The sequence below is a fragment of the Oncorhynchus mykiss genome, chromosome 1 (genome assembly GCF_013265735.2).
Source record: "Oncorhynchus mykiss isolate Arlee chromosome 1, USDA_OmykA_1.1, whole genome shotgun sequence".
Classification (NCBI taxonomy): Eukaryota; Metazoa; Chordata; class Actinopteri; order Salmoniformes; family Salmonidae; genus Oncorhynchus; species Oncorhynchus mykiss.
Window position 1 is genome coordinate 82190158 of NC_048565.1, and position 20152 is coordinate 82210309.

General features: G+C 43.4%; 1 protein-coding gene across 1 annotated transcript; it reads right to left on the minus strand.

Moving 5' to 3' along the window:
* Nucleotides 1–760: 760 nt before the first annotated feature.
* LOC110530609 (catechol O-methyltransferase domain-containing protein 1) lies at nucleotides 761–8265 on the minus strand. Its single transcript, XM_021613824.2, has 7 exons — nucleotides 8110–8265; nucleotides 6241–6362; nucleotides 4733–4838; nucleotides 4451–4569; nucleotides 3897–3951; nucleotides 3677–3810; nucleotides 761–1962 (listed from the first exon to the last, which is right to left on the minus strand). The coding sequence occupies exons 1-7, from the start codon at nucleotides 8162–8164 to the stop codon at nucleotides 1810–1812; spliced, it is 744 nt and encodes a 247-aa protein (XP_021469499.1). The 5' UTR covers nucleotides 8165–8265; the 3' UTR covers nucleotides 761–1809.
* Between the last annotated feature and the right edge of the window lie 11887 nt (nucleotides 8266–20152).

The following is a 20152-nucleotide window of genomic DNA, read 5'->3' on the forward strand; positions in this document are numbered from 1 at the left end:
GTCAGCATACCAATTGCACGCTACCCAAAAAATTGAGACATCTGTGGCAATGTGGTGTGTGAACTCAACTGTGAATGGTCCTGGAGAACCAAGAAAAAGTGTCAAGGGAAGCCAGTTTGGATTTGGCTTCCCTCCTATCACATCACATCGAGAGCAAAACATCATTGACAAAACAACTTGTGTTTGTTTGTGGCTAGCTAGCTAAAATTGACCCTTTCCTAAATTAGCCATGGATGGAGATAGGGGTTTGGACTTGTGTTTTTACTTCATTCTAATACTGGTCAATGATTATAACGGTGATTCTGATCTACCCATAAATTCATACATTGTTGTGCTATGCTGTAGCAAGATTTTTAGCCAGGTAGCCTAGGACAACAAAAAATACAAGTGTATACTGTATGACAGAGTCACAGACCGTTTTGTCAACATGAATGAGAGAATGTCATTGACGTTTCTCTAGAAGTAGATTGAGTCAACATGTTTTTTGCACAAATGTTTCTGGCACAAACGCATGTACACACACACACACACACACACACACACACGCACTCGATTGAAATGTAGTTAGAAAAGTTCAGTCAGTAAGGCTGGTCTGAATGGATCGTCATTTCATTCACCTTGTAAACTCTATAACTCACATTGCTTACTTCCTATCTCACTAGTCAGCATAGCAGGTATTTGCATGTTAGTGTTTTTATTGACACCTCATCAGGATAGCTGTAACGGCTCTCGTCGGTGGAAGGAAGAGTGGACCAAAGCGCAGCGTGGAAAGTGTTCATGGTATTTATTTTCAAGAAACACTCAAACAAAAAGAACAAATCCCCAGAAAGCGAACAGTTATGTCAGGCATAGACACTAAACAGAAAATGACACCCCACAAAACCCAAACGGAAAATCTCAACTTATATATGATCCCCAATCAGAGCCAACGATAGACAGCTGCCTTTGATTGGGAACCACACTCTGCAAAACAACAAAGAAATAGAAAACATAGATTTTCCCACCCGAGTCACCCTGACCTAACCAAACATCGAGAATAAATAAGGATCTCTAAGGTCAGGGCGTGACAATAGCCTCACGTCTCTCTTCCTCTTTACCATTAGCAAGCGGGTGGTATGTCCTTCACCTATTTAACTTCCGCCAATGAGCATGGCACACTAATGCATTTCCACCATACCTACTGATTAACCTATGGGCTCACTCGTGCAATAATCACTTCCCTTTCTGTCAACCAATGGGCATAAATCCAGGGGAGTATGTCAACTCACCCCTTGTGTCTCACTTGATATTTTGGAGCAAAAGTCTTCCAAAGACCTCCCACCTCTCCACCAACATGTAACCTGGAGACCTGTCATCAGATCCCTCTTCTCCCAGCTGGAGGGTTTCGATGCCAGCTGTCCAGCATAGGGCAATCTGTTATCAGCATCTGGTTCTGTGGAGCATTCCTCTGAGACGAGGCCTACCCCAAAACTACCATATGGTATTCTGTTGTCATTCAGTTAAGCCTGTACTCAATTTAAATCTAATAAAAAAATATTTTAGTCACACCCTGAAAAAAAGAAATCTCTGTGAGTAAAAGGTAGTTATTTAGCTCTTACTGAGACAGAGGTTGATATGCTTTCGAATTTCAAGTAAAAAGTGAATCTCACTCGTACACGTACAGTACTTGTTGAAAATAGCATCTATTTATTCCAGCCCTTCATGTTTACCACTTCTCCAATAAATCCCCAATAAATCACAGCGGGTTTGGAGTAAGTATGGGTTAAGCATTTGTAATCACGTGTTAGTATGAGTTAGCATGAGTTATCATTAGCGTTTGATAGCCAGGGTGAGTCCGTCACCCACAGTGAGCATGCTCAGATCGATCCTCTGGTCTGTGTGGAGTTTCTTGTTGAGCTTGTCCAGAGCCTGGGAGGTCAGGTCATCAGGAGCAGGGTCCACCACTTTACCACTCCAGAGTACCTGGGGGGAGAAGGTGGGGGGATCAGAGATACAGGTGAGGTGTCCTGTGGTCAGAAGGTCAGAAAGACAGGTCAAGGAAGTGTAATTATTTAGACAGGTGATAAACATGTCAAGGAAAGGTAATTAGATAGACAGGTGATAGACAGGTGAAGGAAGAGGATTTCAGATAGACAGATTAGAGGAGTGAAGTGAAGTGGGAGACAGGTGAGGAGAGAGGCTCAGACTGAGGACAGAGGTGATAGGTTTCCCAAAGATTGGAAAGCTGCCGCGGTCATCCCCCTCTTCAAAGGGGGAGACACTCTAGACCCAATCTGCTACAGACCTATATCTATCCTACCCTGCCTTTCTAAGGTCTTCGAAAGCCAAGTCAACAAACACATTACCGACCACTTCGAATCCCACCGTACCTTCTCCGCTATGCAATCTGGTTTCAGAGCTGGTCATGGGTGCACCTCAGCCATGCTCAAGGTCCTAAACGATATCATAACCGCCATCGATAAGAGACATTACTGTGCAGCCGTATTCATCGACCTGGCCAAGGCTTTCGACTCTGTCAATCACCACATTCTTATTGGCAGACTCGACAGCTTTGGTTTCTCAAATGACTGCCTCGCCTGGTTCACCAACTACTTCTCTGATAGAGTCCAGTGTGTCAAATCAGAGGGCCTGTTGTCCGGAACTCTTGCAGTCTCTATGGGGGTGCCACAGGTTTCAATTCTCAGGCCGACTCTCTTCTCTGTATACATCAATGATGTCGCTCTCACTGCTCACACCTCTACGCAGAATTCCCCCTTTGGCCGCCTCTCCTTCCAGTTCTCTACTGCCAATGACCGGAATGAACTGCAAAAATCTCTGAAGCTGGAGACTCTTACCTCACTCACTCACTCACTAGCTTTAAACACCAGCTGTCAGAGCAGCTCACAGATCACTGCACCTGCACCTGTACATAGCTCATCTGTAATTAGCCCATCCAATCTACCTCATCCACATACTGTATTTATCTTGTATGTATGTATACAGTATTTATCTTGCTCCTTTGCACCCCAGTATCTCTACTCTCTAATCTTCTGTATGTACATCCTACCATTCCAGTGTTTAATTGCTATATTGTAATTACTTCGCCACCATGTTCTATTCTTTTTATTTTTTTATTTTTATTTTACCCTTTTTTCTGCCCAATTTCGTGGTATCCAATTGTTGTAGTAGCTACTATCTTGTCTCATCGCTACAACTCCCGTACGGGCTCGGGAGAGACGAAGGTTGAAAGTCATGCGTCCTCCGATACACAACAAGTCGCACTGCTTCTTAACACAGCGCGCATCCAACCCGGAAGCCAGCCGCACCAATGCGCCGGAGGAAACACCGTGCACCTGGCCACCTTGGTTAGCGCACACTGCGCCCAGCTCGCTACAGGAGTCGCTGGTGCGCGATGAGACAAGCCCTCCCTAACCCGGGCGGCGCTAGGCCAATTGTGCGTCGCCCCACGGACCTCCCGGTCGCGGCCGGTTACGACAGAGCCTGGGCGCGAACCCAGGGACTCTGATGGCACAGCTGGCGCTGCAGTAGCTGTACTGCCCTTAACCACTGCGCCACCTGGGAGGCCTATCTTTTCATGCATCTGCATGAGTTATTGATTGCATGCTGGCATTATTCAAATCATATTCAAAATCACGACTCGCTTGTAGGAATAAAAGTTTGGGCATAGGCTACTCACATTATCGATGGCAATGATGCCCCCTTGTCTCACAAGCTCAAGAGACTTCTCGTAATATCTGTCATAGTTCCTTTTATCCGCATCGATGAACACAAAGTCATAGGTTCCAGCTTCCCCAGCAGCTATCAACTCATCTAGGACAAACAAAAAATCACATTAAAAGGGATTGAACCGTTTCACAACGGAATCGTGTTTGGGTTCTTTAAAATCAGTCACCTACCCAGTGTTTTTATACACATTTGAAGATGGACAGTAATTTTATCCTCGACTCCGGCCTAGAGAAGAAAAAGGTAGTTAGGTACATGTCTTTCATTGTCAAGGCATCTTTACTGTAAAGTCCATTTAGATGTTTCAATGTTACATTTTGACTTGATTTCGAGTTTAGATTGTTTGAAGCAGACAATACCAACCATTTTCTGTCACAATGGTTGAACTGTGTTGTGTACAGTAGTATTTCTACTGTTGGGGTTTGGAGGGGGGCATTAAGTTCATTGTAGTGCTAGGCTTTGCACCTTTCGTTGACACATTCTTCTGAGCAGACGGCCTCACTACTCCACCCACAGCATTTTGTGAAGTCTGACTGACAGATGTTAGATACAGAATATGCTATATTGAAGCTTTTGGGGAGACAATCAATGTTTCTGAATTCCAACGGGTTGAATGGGTTTAGATGTTGTATTGGGGTTGAATACTGGACAAACAGATCTAATTCCTGTCTAGAGGAATATTGGAGCAAGTAAACTAGCTGAATGATTAGCGGCATGTTGATCTGACCTCTTTAAAGAAAGGTTTAGCAATGTTCACGTATTCGTCGTCTATTTCACATGCTACCACTTGACCACTCTCTGGTACAACCAACGCCATGTTCAGGGTGTTGTACCCTGTGTACATCCCTGGAGAGAGGAAAATATTAATATTAGTCTCTTCTGATATTATAATGAGGGCAGTTCATTCAGAATTAGTAAATGTTGAAAAGATTGGCACAATGAAATATGTTACATATAATATAGTAACATTAAATGTTTTCAGGATTAAGCTTGTTTTATCATTACATACCAATTTCAATGGTTTTGCTGGCATTGATCAGTTTGGCCAGATTTGCCATCAGTTGTGCTTGTTCACTAGCAACCAGCATGATGCTCCATGGGTCCTCAAGGGTTTTCTGCAACATGAAGGAAGGAGGATTTTAATTGTATTTATTTTATTTAACCTTTATTTAACTAGGTAAATCAGTTAAGAACAAATTCAATGATGGCCTATCAAAAGGCAAAAGGCCTCCTGCGGGGACGGGGGATGGGATTAATGTTTTGTTTTGTTTTTATTTTTTTTAAATATAGGACAAAACACACATCACAACAAGAGAGACAACACAACACTGCATAAAGAGAGACCTAAGACAACAACATAGGAAGGCAGCAACACATGACAACACAGCATAGTAGCAAAACAACATGACAACAACATAGTAGCAACACACAACATGGTACAAACATTATTTGGCACAGACAACAGCACAAAGGGCAAGAAGGTAGAGACAACAATACATCACACAAAGCAGCCACAACTGTCAGTAAGAGTGTCCATGATTGAGTCTTTGAATGAAGAGATTGAGATAGAACTGTCTAGTTGAGTGTTTGTTGCAGCTCGTTCCAGTCGCTAGCTGCAGCGAACTGAAAGACGAGTGACCCAGGCATTGTGTGCTTTGGGGACCTTTAACGGAATGTGACTGGCAGAATGGGTGTTGTATGTGGTGGATGAGGGCTGCAGTAGAAGGTTTTATAAATAAGCATCAACCAGTGGGTCTTGCGATGGGTATACAGAGATGACCAGTTTACAGAGGAGTATAGAGTGCAGTGATGTGTCCTATAAGGAGCATTGGTGGCACATCTGATGGCCGAATGGTGAAGAACATCTAGCGAGAGCACCCTTACCTGCCGATCTATAAATCACATCTCCATAATCTAGCCTGGGTAGGATGGCCATCTGAATTAGGGTTAGTTTGGCAGCTTGGGTGAAAGAGGGGCGATCACGATAGAGGAAACAAAGTCTAGATTTAACTTTAGCCTGCAGCTTTGATTTGTGCTGAGAGAAGGACAGTGTACAGTCTTGCCAAACATGACCTTTGTTAAGGAGGTGTTCAGAACAAGGTTAAGGGTTGAGAAAGCTTGTTGGACACTAAGAAAGCTTTGTTATAGAGTGTTTAACACAACATTTGATTTCAAACATATACAAAAAAACATTACTTTTTTATGACATAATCTAATCAAACAATGTAATTACGCTGTATTGCAGCTTCAGCACAGTGTTTGTATAGTACTGTGCTGACCTCTAGTGGTTATAGTAGCCTATTTAACTGTCATGATACTGTAGAAAACCAGAATCTCTCTGTATCTATCTGGTTTGTATGTACAGTACATTCCTGCTTTTCATCTCATTAACACCCTGGTTCTCCCCAGTCTTACAATTCCAACCCTAGCCCTAGTTTCATGTCCTCATCCCGGTTCAACCCTAACACTAGCCTCAACCTCAACCCTAACCCTGGCTCTAACCCAGCCCAGCCTTACCAGTCTGAGTTTGGTCATGACAGGATGTTCTCTCAGTGAGTTGTTCACGACATACTGCAGCACTGGGTTGTTCTTCCCTCCACTGTGGCTCTTACCTGGCAGGGCAGATCCTATTCCTGTGCCTGACCAAAAAAACATCAGTTACAAATTTAGTTTGGCATGGTAACCCATCTAAACATCATTTTGATTGTCAGCCCCAAAGCCATGTTCACAACCATGGCTAATATTGATTACAGCGGGTTCAGGATTTAGCAAGTTAACCTTTGTAAAGAATTCTTTACTGTCAACATCAGGAAAAGAAATTGAAGTGCTTAAAGATGTTAAAAAGATGGATATTCTCTGAGTCTGTGCCCTTGTTTGGCATGTAAGGAAAAAACAGAATGGTGTGGGCTTACTGGTTAAAAACAGCTGAATTTGCCAGCTCAGCCAATGAGATGTGCATGAACTTGGATATTCAAATGATCTACCAACTCAGAGTTCCATGTGGGGACAAGCTGCTCTGGCTGCACCTGATGTCCAGCATGCAGACTTGCCTTTGCAGCTTGTAAACCACGTTGTGTGGAGATTCTGTTTTGCCACTCTTTCTTGTTGGCTAGCCATCTATCTACGTTTGCAGCGATTGCTAGCTAAGTGTTTCTTAACAGCAAACTACGCTGCTGCACTGCGTGAATTCTAGAACATTGTCTACTCACAGTGATGGCCATAACTTACACACTTCAATGCAAAATGTCATATGTCTATTCACCTGTTAAATACATTCTACTGTATGTTATAAACCAGCTTCCTTTCTGTGCATAGAGCAAAATACTTGAATTAATAGCGTATCTAATTGGCCCAGCTAAATGAGAGATGCGCATGGTAATTGTTTGTAGTCTGTGGCTACTTCGGGAATATGAACCCATCATGGCCGAAAAGGTTTAAGAATTTATTCTGCAATGGTTCTGAAAATATGTATTATGTGTATAAACGCAATATTGTCTACTAGAGAAATGTGAAATTACAGTATTCAGACGAAAACTACAGAAGTAACCTACAACCATCTGTGCCACAGTTAATAAACTGTGCTCTGGATCCGAGCTCTGGATCGGATGGTTTAGAGTAAAATAGCTTGTCTATTTACTACTATGAAGTGGGTGCAATTAAACGAGATATGGGACAAATAGTATACAGTACTTGTTCTAGGTCTATGTGCTAGCAACCTGGTGAGTATGAAACCATCACAGAAACGGTGAGGAATTTATTATGCAATGATCATGTAAATTAAATAAATAATAGCCTATAAAATGTATGCCTATTTCTAATTATTTTAAAATGCAAAGATAAATTAAATAGATTTTCTCTCTACTCACTAACAGCAAATTATTAACCTGTTTATTTTTATGAACAAGCATGTCCAGTATATTTCCCACATGCACAACATACTAATCTACTTGCCTGCTTGCAATGCAAAACTTCAACCACTAGAAAGTGCATACACAGTCTAAAGTTTGCTGGAAGGTGAGCACATTTTCAAGTCAAGTTCAGTTTTTATAAATTCTGACTTTTGTGTGAAAACTGGTACATGCACATTTTGGGGTATATTTTGTATGTAAATGTTTATAAATGAGGCCCCTGAGCCTAGGTCTCCCCCTAGTCAGCAGGTACTGTAGCCTAGTAGTTAGAGCCGAAAGGTTGCTGGATCGAATCCCCGAGCTGACAAGGTAAAAATCTGTCATTCTGCCCCTGAACTAGGCAGTTAACCCACTGTTCCCCGGTAGGCTGTCATTGTAAATAAGAATTTGTTCTCAACTGACTTGCCTAGTTAAATAAAGCTTAAATAAAAACATTTGTCTCCTCTCTAATGGAAAAATTGCACAGCGAGATATTTACCTGTTAGTGCAAGAACAAGCTGAAAGCAGAAATACATCTTGATATCTGGAGCCATTTTGGAAGTGTGTCTATTCAGCTATATAGAGTGAACACCAAAGAGACATTATTGAAGGAATGTGGGTCTACTATTTAACCAGAGTGGATGGGAAAGTCCACTGGCCTCCATGTGTGTTTGTTTTGAACTATCTTTTAGGGTGAGGGACAAGATATCGACCACTCTGTATGTAGATGTTTCACAAGAACACTTTCCTCACAATGTGTTTTCCAAACACCACCCCATGATGTAAGAGTGGAGTTTCCAAGGTGTCAGCCATAGGGAACCACTGTTTGAGGCTCACTGTATGCAGTAAAGAGGGTCAAATAATACATACAAATACTACATGTGTAACACAGACACTGGGAGTTAGGAAGCAAGTACAGGGGGTCAAATAATACATACAAATACTACATGTGTAACACAGACACTGGGAGTTAGGAAGCAAGTACAGGGGGTGAATTTAATAATAACTAGAACAACACAAAACAAGAGTTTAGCATCTGGACATGAGAAAGATAACTAATACTGCCTGGGGACACAACCAAAGGGAATGACAGATATAGGGGAGGTAATCAGAAGTGATGGAGTCCAGGTGAGTCTCATGAGGCGCAGGTGTGCATAATGATGGTGGCAGGTGTGCATAATAATAAGTAATGAGTGCCAGAGAGGGGGAGCTGGAGTAAACGTGACAAGATGTGACATGCTTTGCCCCCCGGTGGCATAACATTGGGGTTGAGTATGAGCAACACTGTTCAATCAGATTGGGCAGGCAGCCCAATTAAGAATCAGGATCCTTTTTTTCAATTTCCGGCTAAAATACCCAAATCTAACTGCCTGTAGCTCAGGACCTGAAGCAAGGATATGCATATTCTTGATACTATTTTTATTTTATTTTATTTTTATTTCACCTTTATTTAACCAGGTAGGCAAGTTGAGAACAAGTTCTCATTTACAACTGCGACCTGGCCAAGATAAAGCAAAGCAGTTCGACACATATAACAACACAGTGTTACACATGGAGTAAAACAAACATACAGTCAATAATACAGTAGAAAAATAAGTCTATATACAATGTGAGCAAATGAGGTGAGATAAGGGAGGTAAAGGCAATATATAGGCCATGGTGGCGAAGTAAATATAATATAGCAATTAAAACACTGGAATGGTAGATTTGACAGTAGATGAATGTGCAAAGTAGAAATACTGGGGTGCAAAGGAGCAACATAAATAAAGAATGGAACTGTCTATAGTGCTGAAAATGTATAGCATCAGCCGTAGGCTAGACTGTCTGACAACGCTTGCGTCCTCACCTGTGTTCTCTCTCTCTCCGTCTCTCTTTCTCCCTCATCGTTTTGTCTCAGACAGCATTGACGGATAGGAGATAATTTCACTTCAAAATGTCGGCAGTCTACAATGACACCTCAAAATTAAAAGTCATATGTCTTCAATACATTATCAGGTGTTCAGACTATTGTTTTATCCAAGGGGCTATATATCTTTCTTTGTTTGGTTGATTTTTTAAATATTATAGAAAGGGGTTGCAGAATTTGGTTTGGCTGAATGTGTCTGCCTTGTAATTTAACTGTATATTACTGTATATAAGAGACAGTAATGCAAGTGTAAAATAGTAATGTAAGAATGACCCTAAGCCAAGACATAACTGCTTCCATTTCTCAGTCAAGCAGCACTTTTCAAGGGCATTTCAAACACTTTTCAACCTCATATTCATCATCTCCAGCACCAAACCAGTGAAAATTAGGTTGAAAATGGGTGGAGTTGCCCATTAATCTTGAACCTTTTTACAAATGTCTACATGAGGAAAATGCATGGGTCTGCTTGGCTTGGCGGAGACAGACTGGCTGAAAGGGGTTGGCCTGGATGTGTTCCAGTGATACAGCTTTCATTTACACCTCACAGTATACGGTAGGTTGCTCATAGAAATCAATGATGGATTTCAGTGAATAATGTGAATATGATATCACATGATATTTACTCTCTTAATCAGACATGAACATCTCTATAGAGAGAGATTAGTAAATAGAAAATGTGACTAAACAATGTCTCTGCAAACATATTTTTTATTGTAAAATAGTGTATCATCACTAAAATAAACACTACATTAACTCATGTCACTTGATAGATGTATGTTAGAAAAGGATGCACAGTGATTCACATATTTTAACACATTTCATATTCAACATTTTTATAATTTCGAGGTATTGTAATATGTAACACCTAACTGTCCTCACCCCACCCCCTATACAAACATAAGTGTTGAGAAAGTGCTTTTAGATCAGGTGAAAGTCACTCAGTAGATACACTGACTGTACAAAACATGAGGAACACCTTCCTAATATTGTGTTGCACTCAATTCATCAGTGCATGGACTCTACAAGGTATTAAAAGCATTCCACAGGGATGCTGGCCCAAGTTGATTCCAATGCTTTTGTCACTGTCAAGATTCTGTCAAGTTGTCTGAATCTCCTTTGAGTGGTGGACCATTCGTGATATGCACGGGAAACTGTTGAGCGTGAAAAACCCAACAGCATTGCAGTTCTTGACATACTAAAACCGGTGCTCCTGGTACCTACTACCATACCCCATTGAAAGGCACTTAAACATTTTGTCTTGCCCATTCACCCTCTGAATGGCACACACACAATCCATCTCTCAACTGTCTCAAGGCTTAAACGCCCTGAAAATTTGTGATACATCTCATTTGCATAGAGTTGATCAAGCTGTTGATTGTGACCTGTGGAATGTTGTCCCACTCCTCTTCAATGGCTGTGCGGAGTTGCTGGATATTGGCACAAACTGGAACACGCTGTCGTACAAGTCGATCCAGAGCATCCCAAACATGCTCAATGGTTGGCATGTCTGGTGGGTATGCAGGCCATGGAAGAACTGAGACATTTTTAGTTTCCAGAAGTTGTGTACAGATCCTTGCAACATGGGCCGTGCATTATCATGCTGAAACATGAGGTGATGAATGGCACGATATTGTGCCTCAGGATGTCGTCAAGGTATCTCTGTGCATTCGTAATCCCATAAATAAAATACAATTGTGTTTGTTGTCATCCGTAGCTTATGCCTGCCCATACCATAACCACACCACCACCATGGGGCTCTCTGTTCTCACCGATGACATGAGCAAACCACTTGCCCTCGCGACACAGTACACGCTGTTTGCCATCTGCCCGGTACGAATGTAACCTGGATTTATCCATGATTTATCCACTTTCGCAGCATGCCAGCGGCCTTCTAAGGTGAGCATTTAACCACTGAAGTGATTACAACGCCAAACTGCAGTCAGGTCAAGACCCTGGTGAGGACGACCTTTGCCTTCCCGGTGCTAGGGATGCTGAATCAAGTGCATCTACCCCCAACAGCAAAAAAATACATTTAAAAAAAGAACCGAAGTCTTTATCGTTTGGTTTTTTACAGAATTGTTTGGTGATCGACTAGGAATGCCTTAGAGATCGACCGGTTGGGGACAACTGCTGTACTCGAAATGTATTTAGGAAAGTTCAGTCGGTAAGGCTGGTTTGAATGGATCGGCATTTCATTCACCTTGTAAACTCTATAATTCACATTGCTTGCTTCCTATCTCACTAGTCAGCATAGCAGGTATTTGTATGTTAGTGTATTTATTGACACCTCATCAGGATAGCCTCACGTCTCTCTTCCTCTTTACCATTAGCAAGCGGGTGGAATGTCCTTCACCTATTAACTTCTGCCAATGAGCATGGCACACTAATGCATTTCCACCATGCTTGCTGATTAACCTATGGACTCACTTGTGCAATAATCAGACTGGGACTGGGAACCCTCGTTGCGGGCCCCGGACTGACGAGGCTGGGGAGACCTACTGGAGGCCTGGTCCGTGGAGGAGGCACATGATGAACCAGGCTGGGGAGTCCTACTGGAGGCCTGGTCTGAGGAGGAGGCACAGGATGAACCAGGCTGGGGAGACCTACTGGAGGCCTGGTCTGTGGAGGAGGCACAGGATGAACAAGGCTGGGGAGACCTACTGGAGGCCTGGTCCGTGGAGGAGGCACAGGATGAACCGAGCTGTGGGGGAGCACTGAAGATCTGGTGCGTAGCCTTGACGCCACTCTTCCAGGCTGAATGCCCACTTTAACCAGGCACCTCCAGAGCGCAGGCACAGGTCGAACCGGGCTGTCCATTGAGGATTTTCAATGTGCTTTAAGTTACATTTTGATTTGATTCCGAGTTTAGATGGTTTGAAGCAGACGATACCAACCATTTTCTGTCACAACTGTTGACCTGAGTTGTGTACAGTAGTATTTCTACTGTTGGGGTTTGGAGGGGGGCATTAAGTTCATTGTAGTGCTAGGCTTTGCACCTTTCGTTGACACATTCTTCTGAGCAGACGGCCTCACTACTCCACCCACAGCATTTTGTGAAGTCTGACTGACAGATGTTAGATACAGAATATGCTATATTGAAGCTTTTGGGGAGACAATCAATGTTTCTGAATTCCAACGGGTTGAATGGGTTTAGATGTTGTATTGGGGTTGAATACTGGACAAACAGATCTAATTCCTGTCTAGAGGAATATTGGAGCAAGTAAACTAGCTGAATGATTAGCGGCATGTTGATCTGACCTCTTTAAAGAAAGGTTTAGCAATGTTCACGTATTCGTCGTCTATTTCACATGCTACCACTTGACCACTCTCTGGTACAACCAACGCCATGTTCAGGGTGTTGTACCCTGTGTACATCCCTGGAGAGAGGAAAATATTAATATTAGTCTCTTCTGATATTATAATGAGGGCAGTTCATTCAGAATTAGTGAATGTTGAAAAGATTGGCACAATGAAATATGTTACAAATAATATAGTAACATTAAAAGTTTTTATCATTACATACCAATTTCAATGGTTTTGCTGGCATTGATCAGTTTGGCCAGATTTGCCATCAGTTGTGCTTGTTCACTAGCAACCAGTGTAACCGATGTGAAATGGCTAGCTAGTTAGTGGTGATGCGCGCTAATAGCGTTTCAATCGGTGACGTCACTCGCTCTGAGACCTGAAGTAGTTGTTCCCCTTGCTCTGCAAGGGCAGTGGCTTTTGTGGAGCGAAGGGTAACGATGCTTCGTGGGTGTCAGTTGTCTATGTTTGCAGAGGGTCCCTGGTTCGAGCCCGGCGAGGGGACGGACTAAAGTTAAACTGTTACGTTGATGCTGTTGACCCGGATCACTGGTTGCTGCGGAAAAGGAGAAGGTCAAAAGGGTGGTGAGTGTAACTGATGTGAAATGGCTAGCTAGTTAGCAGTGGTGCGCACTAAGAGCGTTTCAATCGGTGATGTCACTCGCTCTGAGACCTGAAGTTCCTTGCTCTGCAAGGGCCGCGGCTTTTGTGGAGCGATGGGTAACGATGCTTCGTGGGTGAATTTTTATTTTATTTAACCTTTATTTAACCTTTAGGTAAGTCAGTTAAGAACAAATTCAATGACGGCCTATCAAAATGCAAAAGGCCTCCTGCGGGGACTGGGGCAGGGATTCAGTTTTACATATATATTTTTTTAATGTAAGACAAAACACACATCACGACAAGAGAGACAACACAACACTGCATAAAGAGAGACCTAAGAAAACAACATTGGAAGGCAGCAACACATGACAACACAGCATGGTAGCAACACAACATGGTAGCAACACAACATGGTAGCAGCACAAAACATGGTACAAACATTATTGGGCACAGACAACAGCACAAAGGGCAAGAAGTTAGAGACAACAATAGATCAGGCAAAGCGGCCACAACTGTCAGTAAGAGTGTAAGTCTTTATTGAAGACTCATCTCTTCAGTAGGTCCTATGATTGAGCCGCCCTTGCTTTGTCTGCCTGACCGGTTCCCCTCTTTCCACTGGGATTCTCTGCCTCTAACCCTATTACAGGGGCTGAGTCACTGGCTTACTGGTGCTCTTCCATGCCGTCCCTAGGAGGGGTGTGTCACTTGAGTGGGTTGATCTTCCTGTCCGGGTTGGCGCCCCACCTTGGGTTGTGCCGTGGTGGAGATCTTTGTGGGCTATTCTCGGCCTTTTCTGAGGATGGTAAGTTGATGGTTGAAGATATCCCTCTAGTGGTGTGGGGGCTGTGTTTTGGCAAAGTGGGTGGGGTTATATCCTGCCTGTTTGGCCCTGTCCAGGGGTATCGTCGGACAGGGCCACAGTGTCTCCCGACCCCTCCTGTCTCAGCCTCCAGTATTTATGCTGCAGTAGTTAATGTGTAGGGGGGGCTAGTGTCAGTCTGTTTTATCTGGAAGATTTCTCCTGTCTTATATTTTATTAATATTTTAATTTCACCTTTATTTAACCAGGTAGGCTAGTTGAGAACAAGTTCTCATTTGCAACTGCGACCTGGCCAAGATAAAGCAAAGCAGTGTGACACAGACAACAACAGAGTTACACATGGAGGAAACAATAAACAAGCCAATAACACAAACAAGTCAATGACACAGTAGAGAAAAGAAAGTCTATACACAGTGTGTGCAAAAGGCATGAGGAGGTAGGTAATAAATAGGCCATAGGAGCGAATAATTACAATTTTAGCAGATTAACACTGGAGTGATAAATGAGCAGATGATGATGTGCAAGTAGAGATACTGGTGTGCAAAAGAGCAGAAAAGTAAATAAAATAAAAACAGTATGGGGATGAGGTAGGTAGATTGGGTGGACTATTTACAGATGGACTATGTACAGCTGCAGTGATTGGTTAGCTGCTTAGATAGTTGATGTTTATTAAAGTTGGTGAGGGAAATAAAAGTCTCCAAATTCAGCGATTTTTGCAATTCGTTCCAGTCACTGGCAGCAGAGAACTGGAAGGAAAGGCGTCCAAATGAGGTGTTGGCTTTGGGGATGATCAGTGAGATATACCTGCTGGAACGTGTGCTACGTGTGGGTGTTGTTATCGTGACCAGTGAACTGAGATAAGGCGGAGCTTTACCTAGCATAGACTTATAGATGACCTGGAGCCAGTGGGTCTGGCGATGAATATGTAGCGAGGGCCAGCCGACTAGAGCAACAGGTCGCAGTGGTGGGTGGTATAAGGTGATGTGGTAACAAAATGGATGGCACTATGATAGACTGCATCCAGTTTGCTGAGTAGAGTGTTGGAAACTATTTTGTAGGTGACATCGCCGAAGTCGAGGATCGGTAGGATAGTCAGTTTTAATAGGGTAAGTTTGGCGGCGTGAGTGAAGTAGGCTTTGTTGCGAAATAGAAAGCCGATTCTAGATTTGATTTTGGATTGGAGATGTTTAATATGAGTCTGTAAGGAGAGTTTACGGTCTAGCCAGACACCTAGGTATTTATAGTTGTCCACATATTCTAGGTCAGAACCATCCAAGGTGGTGATGCTAGTCGGGCGGGCGGGTGCAGGCAGCGAACGGTTGAAAAGCATGCATTTGGTTTTACTAGCGTTTAAGAGCAGTTGGAGGCCACGGAAGGAGTGTTGTATGGCATGGAAGCTCGTTTGGAGGTTAGTTAGCACAATGTCCAAGGAAGGGCCAGAAGTATACAGAATGGTGTCGTCTGCGTAGAGTTGGGTCAGGGAATTGCCCGCAGCAAGAGCGACATCATTGATATATACAGAGAAAAGAGTAAGCCAGAGAATTGAACCCTGTGGTACCCTCATGGAGACTGCCAGAGGTCCAGACAACATGCCCCCCGATTTGACACACTGAACTCTGTCTGCAAAGTAGTTGGTGAACTACGCGAGGCAGTCGTCAGAAAAACTAAGGCTATTGAGTCTGCCGAAAGGAATACGGTGATTGACAGAGTCGAAAGCCTTGGCCAGGTCGATGAAGACGGCTGCACAGTACTGTCTTTTATCGATGGCAGTTATGATATCGTGTAATACCTTGAGCGTGGCTGAGGTGCACCCATTACCGGCTCGGAAGCCGGATTGCACAGCGGAGAAGGTACGGTGGGATTCTAAATGGTCAGGGCAGGATGGATATCCGGTGTCCTGTGTGAATTTAAGTGTGCTCTCCTTAAGACCATGCCTCAGGACTACCTGGCCTGATGACTCCTTGCTCACCACTGCTGCTCCAGATTCAACTGTTCTGCCTGCGGCGATGGAATACTGACCTGTTCACCGGACATGCTACCTGTCCCAGACCTGCTGATTTCAACTCTCTAGAGACAGCAGGTGCGACAGAGATACTCTGAATGATCGGCTATGAAAAGCCAACTGACATTTACTCCTGAGGTGCTGACCTGTTGCACCCTCGACAACCACTGTGATTATTATTATTTGACCCTGCTGGTCATCTATGAACATCTTGGCCATGTTCTGTTATCATTTCCACCCAGCACAGCCAGAAGAGGACACCCCTCATAGCCTGGTTCATCTCTAGGTTTCTTCCTAGGTTCTGGCCTTTCTAGGGAGTTTATCCTAGCCACCGTGCTTCTACACCTGCATTGCTTGCTGTTTGGGGTTTTAGGCTGGGTTTCTGTGCAGCACTTTGTGACATCAGCTGATGTAAGAATGGCTTTATAAATACATTTGATTGATGGTCTCCATGTGTGTTTGTTTTGAACTATTATTTTAGGGTGAGGGACAAGATATCGACCACTCCTTATGTAGATGTTTCATAAGAACACTTTCCTCCCAATGTGTTTTCCAAACACCACCCCATGATGTAACAGTGGAGTTTCCAATGTGTCAGCCATAGGGAACCACTGTTTGAAGCTCACTGTATGCAGTAAAGAGGGTCAAATAATACATACAAATACTAGATGTGTAACACAGACACTGGGAGTTAGGAAGCAAGTACAACGGGTGAATTTAATAACAAATAGAACAATACAAAACAAGAGTTTAGCATCTGGACATGAGGAAGATAACTAATATTGCCTGGGGACACAACCAAAGGGAATGACAGATAAAGGGGAGGTAATCAGAAGTGATGGAGTCCAGGTGAGTCTCATGAGACGGGGTGCACCTTACAATGGTGGCAGGTGTCCATAATAATAAGTAAACTGCCGACAATGAGGAGAGGGGAAGGGGGAGTAGACGTGACAGTACCCCCTCCCTGAAGCGGGGCTCAAGAAGCAGGACGCCGACCAGAGGAACGGTCCCGAGTACCAGGAGCAGGTCGGTCACCTCTGATGAGGCACGGGAACCTGAAGAGCCAGCTGAAGCGCGGGACCAAGTCGAGCCGGCTGAGGCATGGGAAACAGTCGAATCGGCAATGCAATAGAAAGGCCAGACAGTGATGTATGATTCTAGGTGTAATTTAGATGTTGTCCACAAGATGAGGGCAGTGTGTGCAAAGTTTACTGATCCAGCAAAGAATTACATCACTACGCAATATGCTGTTTCATGTCTTCCAGGTGTTTGCCCAAATGTGCCAAATTGGTCAATTTATACATTTTTTTAATTTGTTATTCTTTTTTAACCCCTTTTTCTCCCCAATTTCGTGGTTTTCAATTGTTTAGTGGCTACTATCTTGTCTCATCGCTACAACTCCTGTACGGGCTCGGGAGAGACGGAGGTTGAAAGTCATGCGTCCTCCAATACACAAACCAACCAAGCCGCACTGCTTCTTAACACAGCGCCCTCCAACCCTGAAGCAAGCCGCACCAATGTATCGGAGGAAACACCGTGCATCTGGCAACCTTGATTAGCGCGCACTGCGCCCGGCCCGCCACAGGAGTCGCTGGTGCGCGATGAGACAGGGATTTCCCTACCGGCCAAACCCTCCTTAACCCGGACGACGCTAGGCCAATTGTGCGTCGCCCCACGGACCTCCCGGTCGCGGCCGATTACGACAGAGCCTCGGCGCGAAACCAGAATCTCTGGTGGCGCATCTGGTGCTGCAGTACAGCGCCCTTAACCACTGCACCACCCGGGAGGCAATTTATACATTTTCAAGTAACTATAGCGAACATACAACAATGCTATGGTAATAAAATTGTTTAAGTTTACACACTCCCAGGAATGTCATACATGATGGGTCATTAGCTTCCTTACAGAAAACCTTCACACATCTAGAGGGCTGGGCGGGGTGTGTGTAGAGCCAGAGAAAGCAGTGGGGTCAAACTGCGGAACCCAGTTCCTACATTTGAATATAAAAATATATATTTTTAAACAAGACAATACTACATTTTTTATCTGGGACCCTTAGGATGACAAATCAGAGCAAGATTACTGAATGTCAGTACATTATTTACCTTCAGAGGTGAATGTATCAAACCAGTTGCAATGATAAAAGTGTTTTGTTGTTGTGCACTATCCTCAAACAATGGCATGGTCTTTTTCTGCTGTAATAGCTACTGTAAATTGAAAACAGCAGTCAGATTAACAAGAATGTAAGCTTTCTGCTCACATAAGACATGTCTATGTCCCGGAAAGTTGGCTGTTGTTTACAACGTCATTCTAGTAACATTATCACATACTGAGCAACAACTGTCGTAGTATTAGGGACACCAATCCCGTAGAGGTTAAAGACTTTGTTAAAGGGTAAGTTCACCCTAAGATCAAAGTTTCTTAGTAAATAATCTATCTAAAATCAGCCTTAGTTGAGCTGAATCTATATTACATAATACACATTTCTTGTAGATGTCTTTTAGTGTTTAGGCCTCAATCACAACTGAATGAGAAAGATTGGCACCATTTCAATACAGCTAACATTGCAGCATTTCCCTTAAACTATCTCACATCTTCCTATTTGGCTGGGTTAAGACAATAGAGTATGGTTTTTGTTTGCAAGTCAGTCACACTGTTTTGCCCCTGCGTGTTTCCCTTTAACTATCTCACAACTTGCTGTGTTCTATTTTAATTTTACTAGGCAAGTCAGTTAAGAACAAATTCTTATTTTCAATGACAGCCTAGGAACAGTGGGTTAACTGCCTGTTCAGGGGCAGAACAACAGATTTGGAGCTTGTCAGCTCAGGGGGTTTGAACTTTCAACCTTCCGGTTACTAGTCCAACACTCTAACCACTAGGCTACCCTGCTGATCATTTAATTTATGTGAACTTGTTGGCAAGGAACTTTTGTTTGCATCCCTGCATCCATAATTGGGGAATTGACATAGTAAGACAGAGGAAGCTTGCTGTCCTTGCTGTGTTGTGAAACAACAACTCTAGTTTAACTTCTAGGGGTAGGGGGGGACTTTTCAAAACAGTTTTGAAAAGTCCTCTCCCTTCCCCTAGAAGTTAAACCAGAGTTTCCTCTGTCTTCCTCTGTCAATTCCCCAATTATAGATGCAGGGATGCAAACAAAAGTTTGTTGCCAACAAGTTCACATAAATTAAATGAGCCAAGAAATGGGCCAATAAAAGGGCACTATAAAATGTGCAGTTTTGTGACACAGCACAATGCCACAGATGTCTCAAGTTTTGAAGGAGCGTGCAATTGGCATGTTGACTACAGGAATGTCCACCAGAGCTGTTGCCAGATAATTTTATATGAATTTCTCTACCATAATCCACCTCCAAAGTTATTGGAATTTGGCAGTACGTCCAACTGGCCTCACAACCACAGACTATGTGTAGACCTTACAGTGAAATACTTACTTACGAGCCCTTAACCAACAATGCAGTTTTAAGAAAATACCTAAAAAAAGTAAGAGTAACAAATAATTAAAGAGCAGCAGTAAATAACAATAGCGGGGCTATATACAGCGGGTTCCGGTACAGAGTCAATTTGCGGGGGCACCGGTGTCGAGGTAATTTAGGTAATATGTACATGTAGGTAGAGTTATTAAAGTGACTAAACTTAGATAATAGCAGAAAGTAGCAGCAGCATAGGGAGGGGGGGTGTCAATGCAAATAGTCTGACTAGCCATTTGATTAGATGTTCAAGCTTGGGGGTAGAAGCTGTTTAGAAGCCTCTTGGACCTAGACTTGTTGCTCCGGTACCACTTGCCGTGCGCTAGCAGAGAGAACAGTCTATGACTAGGGTGGCTGGAGTCTGACAATATTTTGGCCGTTCCTCTGACACCGCCTGGTATAGAGGTCCTGGTTGGCAGAAAG